Source organism: Solanum dulcamara, chromosome 3 (genome assembly GCF_947179165.1).
Source record: "Solanum dulcamara chromosome 3, daSolDulc1.2, whole genome shotgun sequence".
In the NCBI taxonomy this organism is placed as follows: Eukaryota; Viridiplantae; Streptophyta; class Magnoliopsida; order Solanales; family Solanaceae; genus Solanum; species Solanum dulcamara.
Window position 1 is genome coordinate 81,788,792 of NC_077239.1, and position 18,496 is coordinate 81,807,287.

General features: G+C 32.6%; 2 protein-coding genes across 2 annotated transcripts; both read left to right on the plus strand.

Annotated features, from left to right (window-relative positions):
- Window positions 1-5,284: 5,284 nt before the first annotated feature.
- On the plus strand, window positions 5,285-14,970 carry LOC129883361 (auxin-induced protein PCNT115-like). The gene is given in 10 exon segments (XM_055958012.1): window positions 5,285-5,655; window positions 6,470-6,670; window positions 7,441-7,613; window positions 7,700-7,802; window positions 7,928-8,259; window positions 10,460-10,603; window positions 10,685-10,787; window positions 11,169-11,259; window positions 11,262-11,447; window positions 14,758-14,970. Coding segments are annotated over 10 exon segments (1,665 nt in total). The 5' UTR covers window positions 5,285-5,430; the 3' UTR covers window positions 14,865-14,970.
- Window positions 14,971-14,982: 12 nt separating this feature from the next.
- Window positions 14,983-16,326, plus strand: LOC129883360 (probable aldo-keto reductase 2). The gene is made up of 3 exons (XM_055958011.1): window positions 14,983-15,248; window positions 15,333-15,435; window positions 15,818-16,326. Exons 2-3 carry the CDS (start codon window positions 15,412-15,414, stop codon window positions 16,154-16,156), a joined length of 363 nt encoding a protein of 120 aa, XP_055813986.1. The 5' UTR covers window positions 14,983-15,248; window positions 15,333-15,411; the 3' UTR covers window positions 16,157-16,326.
- Window positions 16,327-18,496: the final 2,170 nt, after the last annotated feature.

An 18,496-nucleotide genomic window follows, 5' to 3' on the forward strand; every position in this document is an offset into this window, starting at 1 on the left:
CATAGTTAATAGTAAAGTTTTTATGTTTATTTTGTCACACTTAGATGAAATATGAAGGTTGGTGTTGTGGGGATTTTGTAGGGTTGTTAAGCAAGAGATTCATTTGGTTTAGGAGAGTTTTTTAAGTTTATCAATTATTTGAATTTTATTTACTTCATGTTAATCATAAGTGAAGTTTGTGTACAAATAGAATTCTTAATATAAGTGTAATGGTTAATAAGATAACAATGAATATATCAATAGAGTTTGCTTGAAAATAATCTCTTTACTACGTCTCTTAATTAATGATAATTGATAAACATGATGATCTAGTTTAAATTTTAATAGAAACCAAATAATTATTTGCGACCTGAAATTGCAAAGAATAGCAATTTTGATAATAGCAAGTAGGACCTTGTATTATATAATCTGAATTATTAAAAAAAGTCTAAAAATATTCATTTACTTATTTTGCTAAAAATATCCTCCATTCATCTTGTTGGTTCATTTATACTCTTGAAACGTACAACCCCTTTTTATTTTTATTTTTTTAAAATCATGTATTATGTGTCATTTTTTTTATTGGTAAAATAAAACCTCACGCCATCAGATTTCCCCCCTACAATTTATCTGATCCAAAATAATATACATGAACTAATTTCTTTTTTAAAAAAATCACGTAATCATAATTCTTATAACAATTTTTTAATATATAAATTGGATATTTCTTATAAAAAATCATAAAATGAAAAAAATAATAACTTTAAATGACCTACAAAACTAATTCTCCTCTTTTCACTTTCTACCAAAAGACTAATTTTGACTGGAAGGTTATAATGAGAGGATGGTGTTTATTGTCCTTTGGTTGTAATGATTTTCTTTGTTGTATTTGTTTGTTGGCTTTTAGATGTCTGCATTCAGGTTGCTCCAATGAACAACACTGAAAATAAAAATAAAATTTATTGACGCACGACTCAACGGCATTCTACACAATAACAATAATATATTCAATATAATCTAATAAATTGAATCGAGAAAGAGTAAGAGCCCGTTTGGATTGGCTTTAAGTTGGTCAAAACCAACTTAAAGCCCCTTTTTAGCTTTTGGACGTGTTTGCCTAATGCTGACTTTAAGCCATAAAGTTCTTAAAGTCAGTCAAAAATGAAAAGTTAGGATTCCTAACTTTTTTTTCCAAAGTGCTTAAAATCATTTTCTTTGACCATGGAAATTACTTTTATATCCCTTATATTTTAACTAAATTCTCCAACTATTTTTTTTTATTCTTTTAACCCTAAAATTCACATCATAAGCACTTTTATCCAAACAAAAATAACTTTTAGCACTTCAAAGTTCTAAAATCACTTCATACATAAAAGCTACTTTTTTTAAGCCCATCCAAACGGGTTCTAAAGCGTAAACAATCTTACTTATATCTTAAAAAGAAAAAAAAATTGGACTATTTCCAATAGACCTCGACAAAATAACATTGTTGAGAAAGCTAAAATAATACTGACATAGATTCAAACAGCTTCTAGCCTACCAATAATAAGAAAGTTTTTGAAGTAATTTCCGCCAATCAAGAAAAAGCCAAGCATGTAAAAACAAAAAGGTTTTAATTAACTTATTTCTAAGCCTTAAAAAATTAATTTTGTTTTTGGCATTTTTGGAGGAAACAATTTGCCAATTTTGACTTTTCTCAAGGCAATTTTGGAGTTTCTCAACAGTGAAACCCTACAACAAAAGAAGCTGCCAAACATGTAGTGTATCTTACTAGATCAATAGGACTTTAATATGTTACACTACACAATGAGCACATAACATTTGAGGTATACCACCCAAGATGGTACTCATGCAAGACAACCATTGAGAGTCACAAGTTTCCAATTTCCAAAACTCCAACTCCCTATCTTCTAATTTATGTGGCCTCCTTTGCTTTTGTCTGTTTTTTTAAAAAAATAACACCTTTTCATAAATATAAACGATTCAACTTGAAATGTCATTTTTGCAACACAAATATTCAAAATTTATTTCTAGACCATAAATTTTAATTTTTTTTTTTGTCAAATCAAATAGTGTCAACGGGGGAGTATTATATACTACACAAATCTCAATGCATTTGTCTGAGGAAATAGGATTAACCAGTAGGCAAAAAGGGAACATGGATAGGACATAAACCAAATAATCCTGAAAAGGCAGCAATTGATTGACTTGGTACATGTTACTTCAAATCAATACTATATCCACTTTAGCACAAAAACTAGACAAACAGGAAGGAAAAAATGCAAAGGAAAACAATGAAGATCATGTACCATCATCAGTCACACCATTTTCAGAGTCATTTATTGATGTTGATATTGGTGGAGGTTGTTGTTGTAATTTTGCTCAAAAGAGTAAGCTTTTTTGATGAATTTTTGCAGAGGCTAACAGGTTACTTAGTGCTATTTAGCTCTAGTTTTCTGAGTGCAGCATTACCAAGATCAATGTCACAAATATCTGAAAGCCTGATAAGCTAAAGCAAACATTTGTTGTTTTGATGACCGTGGTGTTCGGATCAGTATTGATGAACTTCGACTAATTCAACTAAAAATGACCGTGGTGTTTGGGTCAGTATCAAGTACTGTATGCCTTGTTTGGTTAACCCAAAAAAAAAGGAAATGATGGAAAGAGAAAGCTTTTTTCTGAAACCAACATACAATTTTAGGAAATAAAAATTTGATCTTTCAAGACTCCAACTTTCCCTATTATACATTAGTAACTCCACTGAAAAACACAAATTCCTTCCAATCAAAACTACAATATATACAAAAGTAATCCTCAAAAGGGAACCTTTTTTTACTGCATTTCTTCAAAGTTCATCCAAGAGACAACCAAAATCTCCTAATAGTCAATAAATCACAAAGAACACAGCAACAACATACCTAGCAGCGAAGCTAGAAATTTTATTAAGGGTATTCAAAACTTTAGTATATATTTTCAAAAATTATTTTTGAATACATATAATATTATTTTCTATATATATACACAATATAATTTTTCGACGAAAGGTGGTCATTTAATTTCAATCTATATACATATAGTATTATTTTCCATATATATACACAATATAATATTTCGACGAACGATGTTCAAACGACAACCCTTGGGTCAATATAGATATGTCATTGAAATAAAGTCCGATGAAAATAAAGTATACACAAACCTTTAACGCTACGTTCCTAGAAATTACAAAGAACACACAAGGAAAAAATGCTTATAAACAAAATAGGACAAAAACTCATCAATTTGCATAACGGAAGAAAAAATGAACAGAGAGACAAAAGAACACAAGAGGACCAACCCAACCCCACTAAAAAAAGGCTTTCTTTTTCTATGTTCAAAAAAGTTAACAAAGTGTTTGATTAAAAAAAAGAGTATATACAACTTTGAATTGGTGAGTTATTTTCATGCAAAAGGTGATTCAAAAGTTGGGTAATATTTAGCTCTAGAATTAAATTGTAGATCTCTTTAATCCATTTAATTTAGGATTATTCAATGAAAGATTCAAGGAATTAATGATGATATAATAAAATATTGGAATCTATTTTTGCTATGTGGGACTTGCCAACTTTGATAGAAGCAGGTAGGACCCTCTTATTTTTTTGTGCTCCTCACTTTCTACCAAAAATAATTTTGATTGAAAGGCTATAATGAAGACTCTATTAATAATCAAATTTCTCGAATAGCTACTAGTATTTTAATTATGTTCATTAACTACAGTTTGTATATTTACGGGCTGTAGCTATAGTTTAAATTATCTTATTTATATAATTTACGAATTTATATAATTGAGCTATTTTTGTATAAACTAAAAATAACAAATTTATATAAAAACAACTATTTGAACTTTAAATAATTATACAAATTATATTATACAAAATTACACTATACAAACGTTATACAAATTATATTATACAAATTTCAAATTATATAAACGTGCGAATTATACAAACTTAAATCATAATTAACGCTAAATATAAATGACAAATTATAGATTAACTAAACTATAACTATACAAACTAATTAACTAATATATATTTGCTTATTGCCGTAATTTTTCCAAATAAAAATGAACAAAAAAAATTTAAAATATAGATCAAGCCCACAAACAAATTTTTATGAGCTCTGAAATATCAAAAATATCTTTATTACCCTTAGCAGGCAAAATGTCTGCTTGGACTCATTCTCTCTTATTTAGTGAGTAATATATAAATAACTTCACTATAGTGACGACGTTCATGAATAAATCGATTAATTCTTGATTTATTATATGAAACTTTCCAAGCAAACTACAAGGTAGGTAGTAAGGTACCATTTGTGTGGATTGGTACTTACAATATTAAAAATGACAACCTCAACTTTTATTTATTAACTTGTGAAGAATCATTTCAACAACATCTACTGTTTTGATAGTGTAACTGAATTGTTGATAAAAAATTAAAATATGATTACTTTTTAGTTGCATTTTAAATAAAGACTATATATTAATAATTGATTTAAAAACTTGCCTTTGGAATAAGCGGAATCAAAAGCTTGTGTCGATCACCTCCAATAATTTATCTATTGTTTGTTGAATTCATAGTCACAAGACCACAAGGGTTCATAAAAACTTCTAGTTAATTTAAAATTTTCAGTGACAAGAGAAAATGACACATCTATATATTTTTTTGATTTCTTATTCTATGTTTGGTACTTGTATTGAAGGTCGACTAATTCTATTATATATATATATATATATATATATATATAAATAAAAATAATCAGTATATAATACTTGTTACATATACATGTCTTTTTCTAACAAAATATTTATTTATTTAAAACTCAATCATATTCAAGAATCATCGAAATGTCGACGCAAGCTGGCTAACGCTTGGGGCCGGCTATTTGGTTGGATCAATGAGTTAAGTGGAAATTTCTATATAAAATTCAAAATTAAATCTATCTCATATTTGATTAAGAATATTGATTAAAATCAGAATATAAACTTTATAGTGTATACTAGAAACATATTTTTCTCTCTCATATAAAAGATAAAATAAATAATAATTCTAGGATAATATGATTTTGAATCAAACTACATTTTTATATCGCAACTTGGTCCTTTTGTCTAAATTTTAAGTGTTCCATGATCAATCATAATTTTATAAAAGCATCTTTATGGGTAGTATTTTTTGATTTTCAGTTGACTATAGATAACGAACGCGTAGTGTATTGAGCTGCTAAGCTTATGTGAAAAGATTCATATAACTATTATGACTCAAAAATATTTATGACCAGTGACGTGTGTGCTTACGTTCTTGTTTGTTCCTTATTGATAATAACAAGAAGAAAAAATTTGTGATTATATGTAGATACATGTGTGTGTAGCTCACCATTTTTGGAGAGTAATAAGCTTTAAGCTGAATCACAAGAATGGCGGCAGAGGGGGAAAATGTGGGAAGAATCAAATTGGGTTCAGAGGGACTTGAAGTATCTGCTAAAGGACTTGGTTGTATGGGTATGTCCGCTTTTTATGGGCCGCCCAAACCCGAACCCGATATGATCCAACTCATCCACCACGCCATTAACTCCGGCGTCACATTTCTCGATACTTCCGATGTTTATGGGCCCCACACTAATGAAATTCTCCTTGGCAAGGTATCATTTTGTTACTTAATTCTTTGAGTTTCATGCAGTAGGATGGTTGTACCTAATGTTAAATATGTTGTACCTTGTGCTGTCTTGGAAATATGATGTGTGATTGGGTATTTGGATAGAGATTTAGTTGAAACTTGATTTTTTTATTAAGTTGAAGTTATGTTTGGACATTTCATTTCACTTTGAAAAAAATTGGAATTTTGTGAATTACCGGGTGGGAATCGAACCTCATCAACAAGGTAAAAATTCAGGTAGCTAGTTAACTGAGCTACTAAGATTCCCCAGTTGTTGTTCATGGTTGTTCGAACCTTGTTTATCTTAATGTTGTATTGGGGGAGGGTGTTTGCTAGCTGCTTGGTAGTTGAAGTTTTCGATATATGAAATCAGTTCTAGTGTTTAGAGTTTATCCATAGTAAGTTATGATCTAGTTCCTAATTATGATGTTCGTCTACCAATAGCAACAAATTCATTCTTATGCTGAAATCTATAGAGAACAGGAGAAGGGAACTTGTAGCAAGAATTGAAGCCAAGTCTAAGAACAAGATTACAAGTAAATTAAAGAAAGAACTTTTCTGAGTGTAATGTGTTAGTTGCAGTGAGTAACTGATGATTGATGTCCTTGCTTGTAGGGGTGAGGCTCCTTTTATAGGGTGAAGAAGATGGTCTATATGTAACTTTTTTCTTTTTTCAAATGACGAGAGTCATGGTCAGTTAATAAGAGCGCGACTCTCGGTTCTTGGGTTGGTTGAGAATTTGTTGAGAGTTTGTTGATCCTCAAGGTTATATGATAATCAATAATCATGTATTTATGCAGGCTTTGAAGGGAGGAATGAGGGAACGAGTTGAGTTAGCAACAAAATTTGGTATTAGTTTTGCAGATGGAAAAATGCAAGTGCACGGAGAGCCAGCCTATGTAAGGGCAGCATGCGAGGCTAGCTTAAAGCGACTTGATGTTGACTGCATAGACTTGTACTACCAGCACCGGATTGATACACGCGTTCCCATTGAAGTAACGGTTGGTTCTCTTTTTCCATTTATAACTCTGTAAAATTCAGGTTACCAACATTTCCTAATCTACCAATGGAGAGTAAAATGATTGACTTGTTTGGATATAATGAATATTTGAATGTAATATCAAAATTTTATGAACACTTGTGGCTCCAGTGCTGCATCTACGTTCATTTTTGGAATTGTTCGTCTCATTGTTGACAGCTACTCTCTTCATATGTTTGGAGCTCAATCGTTGCCATCGTTATCCAAATCAGTAACAGAATTTCCCCTGGCTTTCTATAGAATGAAAAAAGAAGAGTTACCTGAGACCTCCGTTGGTGGGAGGTAGAAGGTACCCGATGGAATTAGTTGAGGTGGGCACAAGCTGGCCCTGGCAATAGGGTTGTTGGAAAAAGAAAAAAAGAAGAAGATGAAATGATCCTCCAGAGACGGAAAGAAGCAATAAGAAGCCGAGACAAAAATTAGATGTAACTTCAACATTACCAGTTTCAGAAAGAAAAAAAAGAGAGAGAAAATTAGATGCAACTGCACTCTATTTTAGATTTTTGCGACTATTAGTTTACATTTCTCAGCTTGATGAACCAGTTAAAGAATTTAAAATGAGCAGTCGGTACCTCTGATATAATGCATGGGTAGCCTTTTTAAGAGTTTTGGCATAGACTAATACATTTTCAGTTGTGCACCACTTAAGTGGAGTGCTTATATTGTTTTCACATCTTTGTTCAAATGGTTAATGATCAGCATTTTTATTCCTTTGAAAATTCTGTTTTACAGGTTGGAGAACTTAAGAAGCTGGTTGAAGAAGGTAAAATTAAATACATAGGTCTATCTGAGGCCTCAGCATCAACAATTAGAAGAGCACATGCAGTTCATCCAATAACAGCAGTACAGATAGAATGGTCCCTATGGTCGAGAGATGTAGAGGAAGAAATAATCCCTACTTGCAGGTTTTTTCTTCTTTCTGTTAGTTTTTCGTGTTTGGGGTCTATAGCAATGTGAGATCCTCATGTTTGCCTATCTGTTAACTGTTCAGAGAACTCGGAATTGGGATTGTGGCATACAGTCCACTAGGGCGTGGCTTTTTGTCATCCGGTCCACAGCTGCTTGAGGACTTGTCAAATGAAGATTTCCGAAAGGTTAGATTGTATTTATGGTTTGTTTTGGAGTTCCAACATATTCACATCATGTTTAATTCTGTGTATTTCTGTTGTTAGTTATTTCTTGTATAATATGAGGCATGGTTTGACCTTCAATTTTGCAGCATCTACCAAGGTTCCAGGGCGAGAATCTTGAGCATAACAAAAAATTGTATGAGCGGATTTGTCAAATGGCAGCTAAGAAGGGATGCACCCCCTCTCAACTAGCCTTGGCCTGGGTACATCACCAAGGAAACGACGTGTGTCCCATCCCGGGCACCACTAAGATTGAAAACTTCAACCAGAACATTGGAGCTCTGTCCATAAAGCTAACATCAGCAGACATGGAAGAGCTTGAATCCATTGCTTCAGCTAATGCAGTCCAGGGTGATAGGTACGGTTCGAGTGCAACTACTTACAAAGATTCAGAAACTCCACCCCTTTCAGCATGGAAGGCTACATAAATGATGCAATTGCCCAATTAGTGTCTTCTGTTTTGAGTTGAGTTTTTCATGTCTTGTGCACTGTATGTACTGAGAAAGTTTATCCACGTTTTAAAACCATATCCCATTAATACAATTTGCATGTCCAAACATAATTTGAATTTTTTTTGCCCCTCTCTTGAAGCTTTCATCTTTTTGCATCCCCGAGGACTCAAACTTACAACTTTTAAGTTTGAATGTGTAGAATGGTTATCACTTATCACCTAAACAACCTATTTTATCAAATATCACTTGATTTTTCAATTTTACTCAAATTTGACCTCAGCTAATAAGTAAGCACTCAAACTTTGAAAATGAATATCTAAAAATCCCAATTTTGTCTAAACTGTTGATAATTTAACACTCTAATTCGTCTCTATTATGTCTCAGGGAGACTCAGCGCTGTGTAGATGTGTATTTTGAAAGTTGGTGTACTTGACTTTTTAAATACTCAAGTTGCCTTATCATTGAGCTATTCGGTCTCTGTTTCCTTTTAGTTGTTATATATATCAAATGCTTCTTATAAAATAATTGTCAATTTAAAATAATCAGAGAATCATTGATTATTTTATAATTAAGATTATATACACCACATTCGTTCATATTTAGCCGAGTAAAATAGGCCGAAATAACAACAATGGCGAAAGAGGGAAAAAATGTGGGAAGAATCAAATTGGGTTCAAAGGGACTTGAAGTATCTGCTCAAGGACTTGGTTGTATGGGTAAGTCCGCTTTTTATGGGCCGCCTAAACCCATAACCGATATGATCGAACTCATCCACCACGCCATTAACTCCGGCGTCACTCTTCTCGATACGTCCGATGTATATGGGCCTTACACCAACGAAATCCTCATTGGTAAAGTATGATATTCAACTTCTTTCCCCTTTTACCCCAAAATGCTTAATTTTTTCCATTTTTGTGAATTCAAATCTTTGAGTTTATGCAGTAGGATGATTGTACGTAATGCTTTTATTCTTGTACCTTTTTTGGTTTTGGTAGAGGTATGTGATTGCTGCTCGTCGTCCCAATTTATGCGAATGTGTTTGACTGTGCACATAATTTAAGAATGATAATTTTTTTAAAAAAATTTGTGATCTGAATAAGAGAAATTTTTGTGTGGCTACCCATAAATTGTAAAGTGGAAAATTTAAAGTTAAATTGTAAATAGAGAGAAAGAGGTAATGTATGTTTCAATTTGTTTGTCTTACTTTTCCTTTAATTCATTATAAAAATTAAGTCTTTTTTTGGCAACTCTTTGGTTCAAACTATCCTCCTAACCTGTTTAATTGACAAGATTGGATGACATTTTGGTATATTTTACATATTTTTAGTTTAACACCATAAGATACAAAAGTTTTCTTTATTCTCTTAAATTGGTGTAAACCAAACAAACAAATTGAAACAAAAACAGAACGGAGGGAGTACTTAGTACTAATTACTGTTGTTTCAGCTGGAATACATATTTTTGTTTACATATGCGGAATATGATTGTTCTCAGAGCTTAAAGTATTGTACTTTTCCGTTTTGGGTTGGTATGAGACTATGAGGTACTATTTCATGTTTTCACCTGACAATATGCTATGTTTCAGATGCTTCAGCCTCGCGAGTTGTACCTTAAGGATGAAGTATTGTTCATGAGATCCAGCCTATGTAAGGGCAGCGTGTGACGGTAGCTTAAAGCGACTTGATGTTGACTGCATTGACTTGTACTATCAGCACCGAATTGATACACGTGTTCCAATTGAAGTCATGGTTAGTTCGCTTTTTCCATTTATGACTCTTTGAAGTTTCTGATTATTTATTCTGGAAAATGATGTAATATTTGATCTTACTCGGAGGATCGCTATTGAGGAAGTAGTGGAACTAAAATCAAATAAAATAATTACTGTGTAGTGGTAATATTAAATTTACAAATGCTCGAATGTAATACGAACTTCTGGCTAGTATTCGAGTACATGTTTCCACTAAATATTTCAATACAATACCTATTGATGATTCAGTCATGTATGACTAGATTTTTAAGAGTTGTGTCATAGACTATTTACATTTTTCAGACGGGTTGGTATATTATTAAGTTTTCGCATCTTTGTTCAAATGGTTAATGATCAGCATTTCTTATTCCTTTGCAATTCTTGTTTCACTAGGTTGGAGAACTTAAGAAGCTGGTTGAAGAAGGTAAAATAAAATATATAGGTCTATCTGAGGCTTCAGCATCAACAATTAGAAGAGCACATGCAGTTCATCCAATAACAGCAGTTCAATTAGAATGGTCTCTATGGTCGAGAGATGTTGAGGAAGAAATAATCCCTACTTGCAGGTTTTTTCTTCTTTCTGTTAGTTTTTCGTGTTTGGGGACAGACATTTGAGATCCTGATTTAGGCTTCTGGTAAGTGTTTAGAGAACTTGGAATTGGGATCGTGGCATACAGTCCACTAGGAAGGGACTTTTTGTCATCAGGTCCGAAGCTGCTTGAGGAAATGTCAAATGAAGACTACCGAAAGGTTTGCCTTTACTTATTGTTGTTGTTGTTTCGGATTTCAAACGTATTGATATCATGTATAATTGCATTAATGTATTTCTGTTGCGAGTATATTTACTTGTATTAGGGAAGAAAGCATTTCAAATACTAAGCTGTTTGATCTGGTCGCTATTACTAGGGAGTAGGGACAAACGCTTTCAATAGTTTGTATCTAAAGTCATGAAGTATGAACTCTACAGTTTTGTTCCTTATATATTGCCATTTGCTGAATTGGTATCCAATGCTCTCCTTCGTGATGTTTAGCGTTATTCTTTGTTTTCCACTATTTGCTAAGCGATATTGTGGGATAGTTAAGTCATGTCTTTCAATTCGTTGGACTTAAAATCGATCCTCAATTTTGCAGAATCTGCCAAGGTTCCAGGTCGAGAATCTTGAGTGTAACAAAAAGTTGTATGAGCGGATTTGTCAAATGGCAGCTAAGAAGGGATGCACCCCTCTCAACTAGCCTTGGCCTGGGTACATCACCAAGGAAACGACGTGTGTCCCATCCCGGGCACCACTAAGATTGAAAACTTCAACCAGAACATTGGAGCTCTGTCCGGAAAGTTAACATCAGAAGACATGTCAGAACTTGAATCTATTGCCTCAGCTAATGCAGTCCAGGGCGATCGGTATATTCCTGGTATGAGTACTTTCAAAAATTCAGAAACGCTGCCCCTTTCAGCATGGAAAGCTACATGCTACATGATGTTTTTTTTTTGGGTTAAATTTTTGTATTTTATTGATGAAGTAATGAGTATAAACACTACCTTACACCACCTCGGGCAAAGCCCATTCCCTACATGGCCCAATCGACTAGGAAAGAAATAAACAAACAATCAAAAACAAAACACGTAACACTTTGAACCTTCCTGTCCCCTCTATCCCTTCGCTGGAGTTACTCTCAAATAGGGACATTTTAGTTTATCACTATTAATGATCTTTCTTCCTGTTACTTCCAAACTGCTGAAATCTTGGTAGTTGCACCCTCCTTTATCGATTGCAATATTTGCCAAGTAGTCTGCTAGTTGATTTTCTTCTCTGAGAATGTGCTAGAATGTATGTTGTTTGTCCTGTAAGGCTGTTTTGATTTTTGTCACCATCTCTGTAATTATCCAGGAACATGACCATTTTCCTTCTAACATCTTGTACAATAGCAGAGTCTCTGTTTGAATGATTATATTATTGTGCTGTTCCTGTTTGCTATGTTTACATGCTTCTAGAATCGCCTTCGTCTCTGCTACAGTGTTAGTAGTGTTTTCAATAGTAGCTCCCTCTACATACAGTAAATTCCCTCTTTCATTCCTCAAACAAAAGGCATAGAAGCTTATACCTGGATTTCCCCTCGAAGCCCCATCTGTATTGTATTTTAGCCAGCCTACTTGTGGGAAATATGCACTGGGAAACTATATTTCTCTGTTTCAAACTATTGTGGTTCTTGTGTTGTGCACAATATGCATTGAGAAACTATATTTCTCTGTTTCAAACTATTGTGCCATTTGTTGAAGGTTGGAATAATAAAATTCATGTTTTCTGTTTGTAGACTTCTACCTATGGAGTAAAATACTGATAATTACTCCTACATAGCCTTACCAAATATGTATGATTCAGTCTTTTTCTTTAACTGGACATGAGCCAAGAAGTTTTTTTTGAATGATGGTAGTGTCTGGGCAAACTTGTGCGTCCTTCGTATTGTTACCTTATACTGATATAAGTATCGAGTCACTTCATCCATCGAATTGTTACTTTAAATTTCTATCCCTTTGGTTGTAGTAAAATTTTGATTTTATTTAGCGATGAATTTTTAGATTTGAATTTGAATAATCAAAACTAAAAGCTTAACACTATCTTTTAAATATTTTTAACTTCCAAAATTCCTAACATCCTATGCAACGACATTATCACAGAAGAAATCTATAAAGTTACAAAAACAACTTTTTGGAACAAGCTTAAAATTAATAATAATATACTCGAAAAAGAAAAAAAAAAGATACTATTATAATGGCAATAATGAGGTAATGTGCTTTTCTAATAATAAATGCTCACACAACCCCTATTGTCTCTATTTTCAATAATGACGTATGTGCTTACATAGTCCTTGCCACAATCCATAATCATTGTCTAAAAAATATTTATATAAATATCCTACCGGATCAACCGCTCTTTTAATATTTAATTAAAAAGTATTCAAGTTTGTTAGTGTTAAACTTTTATACTATCAAGTTAAAATTTAAATGTCGTAACTGATAATTTATTTTATTTTAGACATTATAAATACCAAGTAGATTTACATCTAGATATATTTTAAATAATCTAATAATATAATATAATTTTTATAGTGATACTATATATAACTTAACTGGACAGAAGCATACTAATGTTTAATATAAGATTTTTTTTTAATTTTAATGCAAACTCTATATTTATACGAATTCATAATTAAAAACTCTAAACTCCCGTCTGTCAAGTGAGTGCATCAGGGGACCCTGATGGGTGAAGTACCTAATAACTTTTATTTAGATTCTGTATTTGTATTAGAGAACTTATTAGATAAAATTAATTTATTATAATTAAGTATGTAGTTATGACCTTATTAATTATGATAATTATGCGTTGCACACCTTCAGAACATTACTGAATTAGATTCATCTGAATTCATTAATTTCAACGTAAAGCATACTTTATTCGATACTAAAAACTTTAAATTCATAAAATTTAAATTTCAAATTTCGCAACTCACGTGTGTACGTATGCCTTGTCAAAATTCATCATGAATGACGATTAATACAACGAAGCCACCAGGCCTATAAATAAACCATAATTTCTTCATGTCTCTCATAATAATAATAATAATAATAATAATAATAATAATAATAATCAGGTAAGTGGAGAAAGAGGGAACAAAAATGCGAAAAATCAAATTGGGCTCATTTGGGCTTGAAGTATCTGCTCAAGGGCTTGGTTGTATGGGTATGTCCGCTATTTTTTATGGGCTGCCCAAACCCGAACCCGATATGATCAGAGTCATCCACCATGCCATTAACTCCGGCGTCACCCTTCTTGATACTGCCGATATCTATGGACCCAATACTAATGAAATCCTCATTGGCAAGGTATTACTCCGTTACTTTTTAATTTATTTATCTAGTTTTGACTTAACATGAAATTTAAGAAAATACGAAAGACTTTTGAATTTTGTGATTTTAGTCTAAAAGTATGTTGAATGTAGTAAAATGTTGTGGTATTAAAACTAACATCTGAAAAGTTATAATTAAAGAGTTGCAAAAAAGAGTATTTTTAAAAACAGACTAAAACAGAGGGAGTAATGAAATGTTTATTTTTTCATTTTGTGAATTTGATTCTTCTGAGTTTATGCACTAGGATGGTTGTACGTACTGTTTTAGCTTGTTATTACTCTCTTTGTTTCGATTTATTTGTCTGATTGGACTCAAAGTTTTGGAAGACTTTCCTATCTTGTGATTTTAAACTAAAAATATATGGAATGTACTAAAAAGTCCTTCAATATTGAAATGGAGGGTGTAATTAAATGCTTAATTATTCATTTTTTCTTTGTGTGAATTTGATTTTTAAGAGGGTTATGCACTATGATGGTTGTACGTAATTTTTTAATTGTTGTACCTTTGGTTTTGGGTTTTTGGTAGAGGTGGTAATGTAGTTGTGTACTTGCTAAATGCTAATTACAGGTGTTTGAGGTGGAATAATTTTTTTTTAACCTATGCAATATATTATTGTTCTCAGATCTTTAAGTCTTGTACGTTCCATTTTGGGGACGGGTTGGTATGATGTATTTGATATTTTGTTGTTTTCACCTGATAATCAGTGGTTGATGGATATATATATGTTAAAAATTATTAAATTCAATAAATATTAGATTTTGAACGCATGATTTTAGACTCATATATACAAGTTAAACTCATAATGCATCTACGCAGGCTTTGAAGGGAGGGATGAGAGAGCGAGTTGTGTTAGCAACAAAATTTGGTATTGTTTTAGCATCAGAGGAAAAGAGAGCAGAGGGAAACAGAGAAGTGCACGGTGATCCAGCCTATGTAAGAGCAGCGTGCGAGGCTAGCTTAAAGCGACTTGATGTTGACTGTATAGACTTGTACTATCAGCACAGAATTGATACGCGTGTGCCCATTGAAGTCACGGTTGGTCTTTTCTTTCCTTTCGATTTATATAAAATGATTGATCTGTTTGTTCATACGATCAGCATTTATTATTCCATTGAGCGTCCTGTTTTATACTAGATTGGAGAACTTAAGAAATTGGTAGAAGAGGGTAAAATTAAACATATAGGTCTATGCGAGGTATCAGCATCAACAATTAGAAGGGCACATGCAGTTCATCCAATAACAGCAGTAGAATTAGAATGGTCTCTATGGTCGAGAGATGTAGAGGAAGAAATAGTTCCTACCTGCAGGTATGTTTCTTCTTTTCTGTTGGTTTTTCATGTTTGTGTGCGATCTTTCTATAACAGTGTGAGATCTTGATGTTAATCTACTAGGGAACTTGGGATTGGAATTGTGGCGTACAGTCCACTAGGACGGGGTTTTTTGTCATCAGGTCCGAAGCTGCTTGATGATATGGAAAATGAAGACTACCGAAAGGTTTGCTTTGTATTTGTTGATGTTTTGAATTTCGAATATATTACATTTTCTTGTATTTGTTGCTTATTTCGGATTTCAAACATATATGTATATCATGTTTTTAATTAATGTGTAGTTATGTTGCGAGTATATTTTTTTTCTTTTGAGGGACCAAAGCTTCAATTGTTGTTGGTATGAAAATCCTCATGTATATAAGGAGGTTAGTTACTACGTAGTTTGTTAATACAAGCATATTGCATTTGGACCTTGTTGATTGAGAATCGTATTCGGCTATTTGTAGCTATTGATATTGAATGAACTTTACATTTGTGCAACTCTGTATATGATGCACTTAAAGTCGAAAAATACATGTTTGACTTGAATAGCTCTTTGATTTCTGCAGCATCTACCAAGGTTCCAGGCGGAGAATCTTGAGCAGAACAAAAACTTGTACGAGCAGATTTGTCAAATGGCTGCAAAGAAGGGATGTACCCCTTCTCAACTCGCGTTGGCCTGGGTACATCACCAAGGAGACGACGTGTGTCCCATCCCGGGCACCACTAAGATTGAAAATTTCAACCAGAACATCGAAGCTTTGTCCATAAAGTTAACATCAGAAGATCTGGAAGAGCTTGAATCCATTGCTTCAGCTAATGCAGTCCAGGGTGATCGGTATATTCCTGGTATGAGTACTCACAAAAATTCAGAAACTCCGCCCCTTTCAGCATGGAAGGCTACATAATGATGTAATCATGGAACTAGTGTCTATGCGCTGTGTTATGTTGAATTGCGTTTTTTTTTTCTGCATCAGAGTATGTAATTAGTGTGTGTGTTGAGGTAAATTTTTGCTGTATTATGCGCGCTGTAATAGAGAGTATATTTTTCGGTTTCAGAGTATATTTTTCGGTTTCAGTCTATCGTGCAACTTACGACGTTATATGATGGTTTGAAGAATAAATTTGACTCTCTTTCTACAATTTACCTGTGGAGTAAAGAATTATTATTGCTTTATCAAATATGTGTGGTATCAATATTTTCTTTTGTTTGGACAAAGTCAAGAATCATCCTTTTGAAATTTGGTGGTGTTTTAGTCTGTTTGCGCGTTTTTTCAAATTAAATGTCGAGTAACTTTGTCTAGCAAAATAAGACAAGTGAAAAATATTCTTTTGCAAGTTGATTGATACTTGAACTTTGATCTTCCAAGATTCATTGTAGCTTCAATGAGTGCTAGCCAAGTTAGAAGAGATGAATTATATAAATTCTGGACTGGGCCACATAACTATGATTGTAAATTACACTTTGTTTGGATGGTTGTTACATATTGTTTCATAATGTATCGTATTATATTGTATTGTATTTTGTTGTATTGTATCGTACTGTATTGTTTTAATGAATACAATGTTTGGATAGATTGTATCGTTTTCCGTCGTTACATAATGTCACACATTCATGATTCGAATGATAAAACTTACAAGAAAAGTAGGGTACGGTAAAAGGTAGGGTAAAAGATGAAATAAAATTATTAAATAATAAATAAAGACAAAATGAGAAGAAAATATTAAGGTAACGACGCGAACACACCAAATCGGTCGTTACATAAAATGAGTCTTTTCATCATTACCTAACAATAGATTTAAATGATACGATACAAAAGAATTTAAGTAACAATCAAAACAAACATTGTATTAAAACTAACAATACAATACCATACAACGGGTAACAACCATTCAAACAAGGTGTTAGTGGCAAATGATAATTTAATTAAACTGTAGTTATATTAACTAATCAAGTAGTATATGTTTGCTTATCCTTCTAACTACTTTATATACTTAGAGATAAAAATATAACTATGATTAGGTTAGTGATTTACCTGATAAAAAATTGAGTAATTCGCCCCTACATCGATCAGTCATCAAACTATAAAACAGTAATTCATTTACCAACCATTAATCTGCTAACCTACGACCACCTGATAAGCCAATTTTAAAGTGGATTATCGATTATGATTTGATTTTGAATCATCCTGAATGGAGGGTTTGGCATAAGAGAGAGGGACATGAAGCCTAATTGATATCTTATGACCTAATTGAGAGGGACATGAAGCCTAATTGATACAATTTTTTTGGCATATTCTTCACTTGGGTGAATATTACAAGGGAGATGATCAAGTCCAGTCTTTTTCTGACCTAAAGTTAGTCCTCTACATTTATCAGGAACCGAAAAAATCACTCAGATTTAGTTAGGCTTCAAATTACTCCACATCAATTTGTAGTGTAAAATTTGAATATTTATTGAATTTGGATGAACTCGTAATTTATTATTTAAAATGAATGACTAAAACAGTATAGGGAGAGTTTTGAGATTATTCAAAGAGGTTGATATTCTTAAGAAACGTATAAAAGAGAAACACGATCAATAATTTAAGACGGAGGGAGTAATTAGTTTCAAACATACACGTATTAAATTGGATTATATTCCTCTACTTTATTATTGACAAAAAAGGAAATAATTTGCATTGAAAGTGATAAAATTTCACATTGCACTATTTTTGGAAAGTCAAGCAATTACATGTATAAATATGCATTCCACAATTTCCATACACATCAACTTTGTGAAAATATTGTATCAAAGTTAGAACTATAGGCATCATGGATTATTATACACTTGTGTTAGGATCAATTTGTACCTTTAGTTTTCTTTATATTATAGCAAAATTAACCAAGAGAGGGAGCAAAAAACTTCCACCAGGTCCATCACCATGTCCAATTATTGGAAATTTTCACTTGTTAGGTGCAAAACCTCATAGATCACTAGTCAATATTGCAGAAATTTATGGTCCTATTATGAGTTTAAAATTAGGACACATAACAACAGTGGTTATTTCTTCATCATCAGCCATGGCAAAACAAGTCCTTAAAAATCACGACTTAGCCTTTTCCACTAGATTTATCCCTGATGCCCTTCAAGCACACAACTATTACAAATTCTGGCTTCCTGTTTGTCCTCAATGGCGAACGCTTAGAAAAATCTTGAACACCAACCTCCTCTCTTCCAACAGGCTTAATGCAAATCAACATCTAAG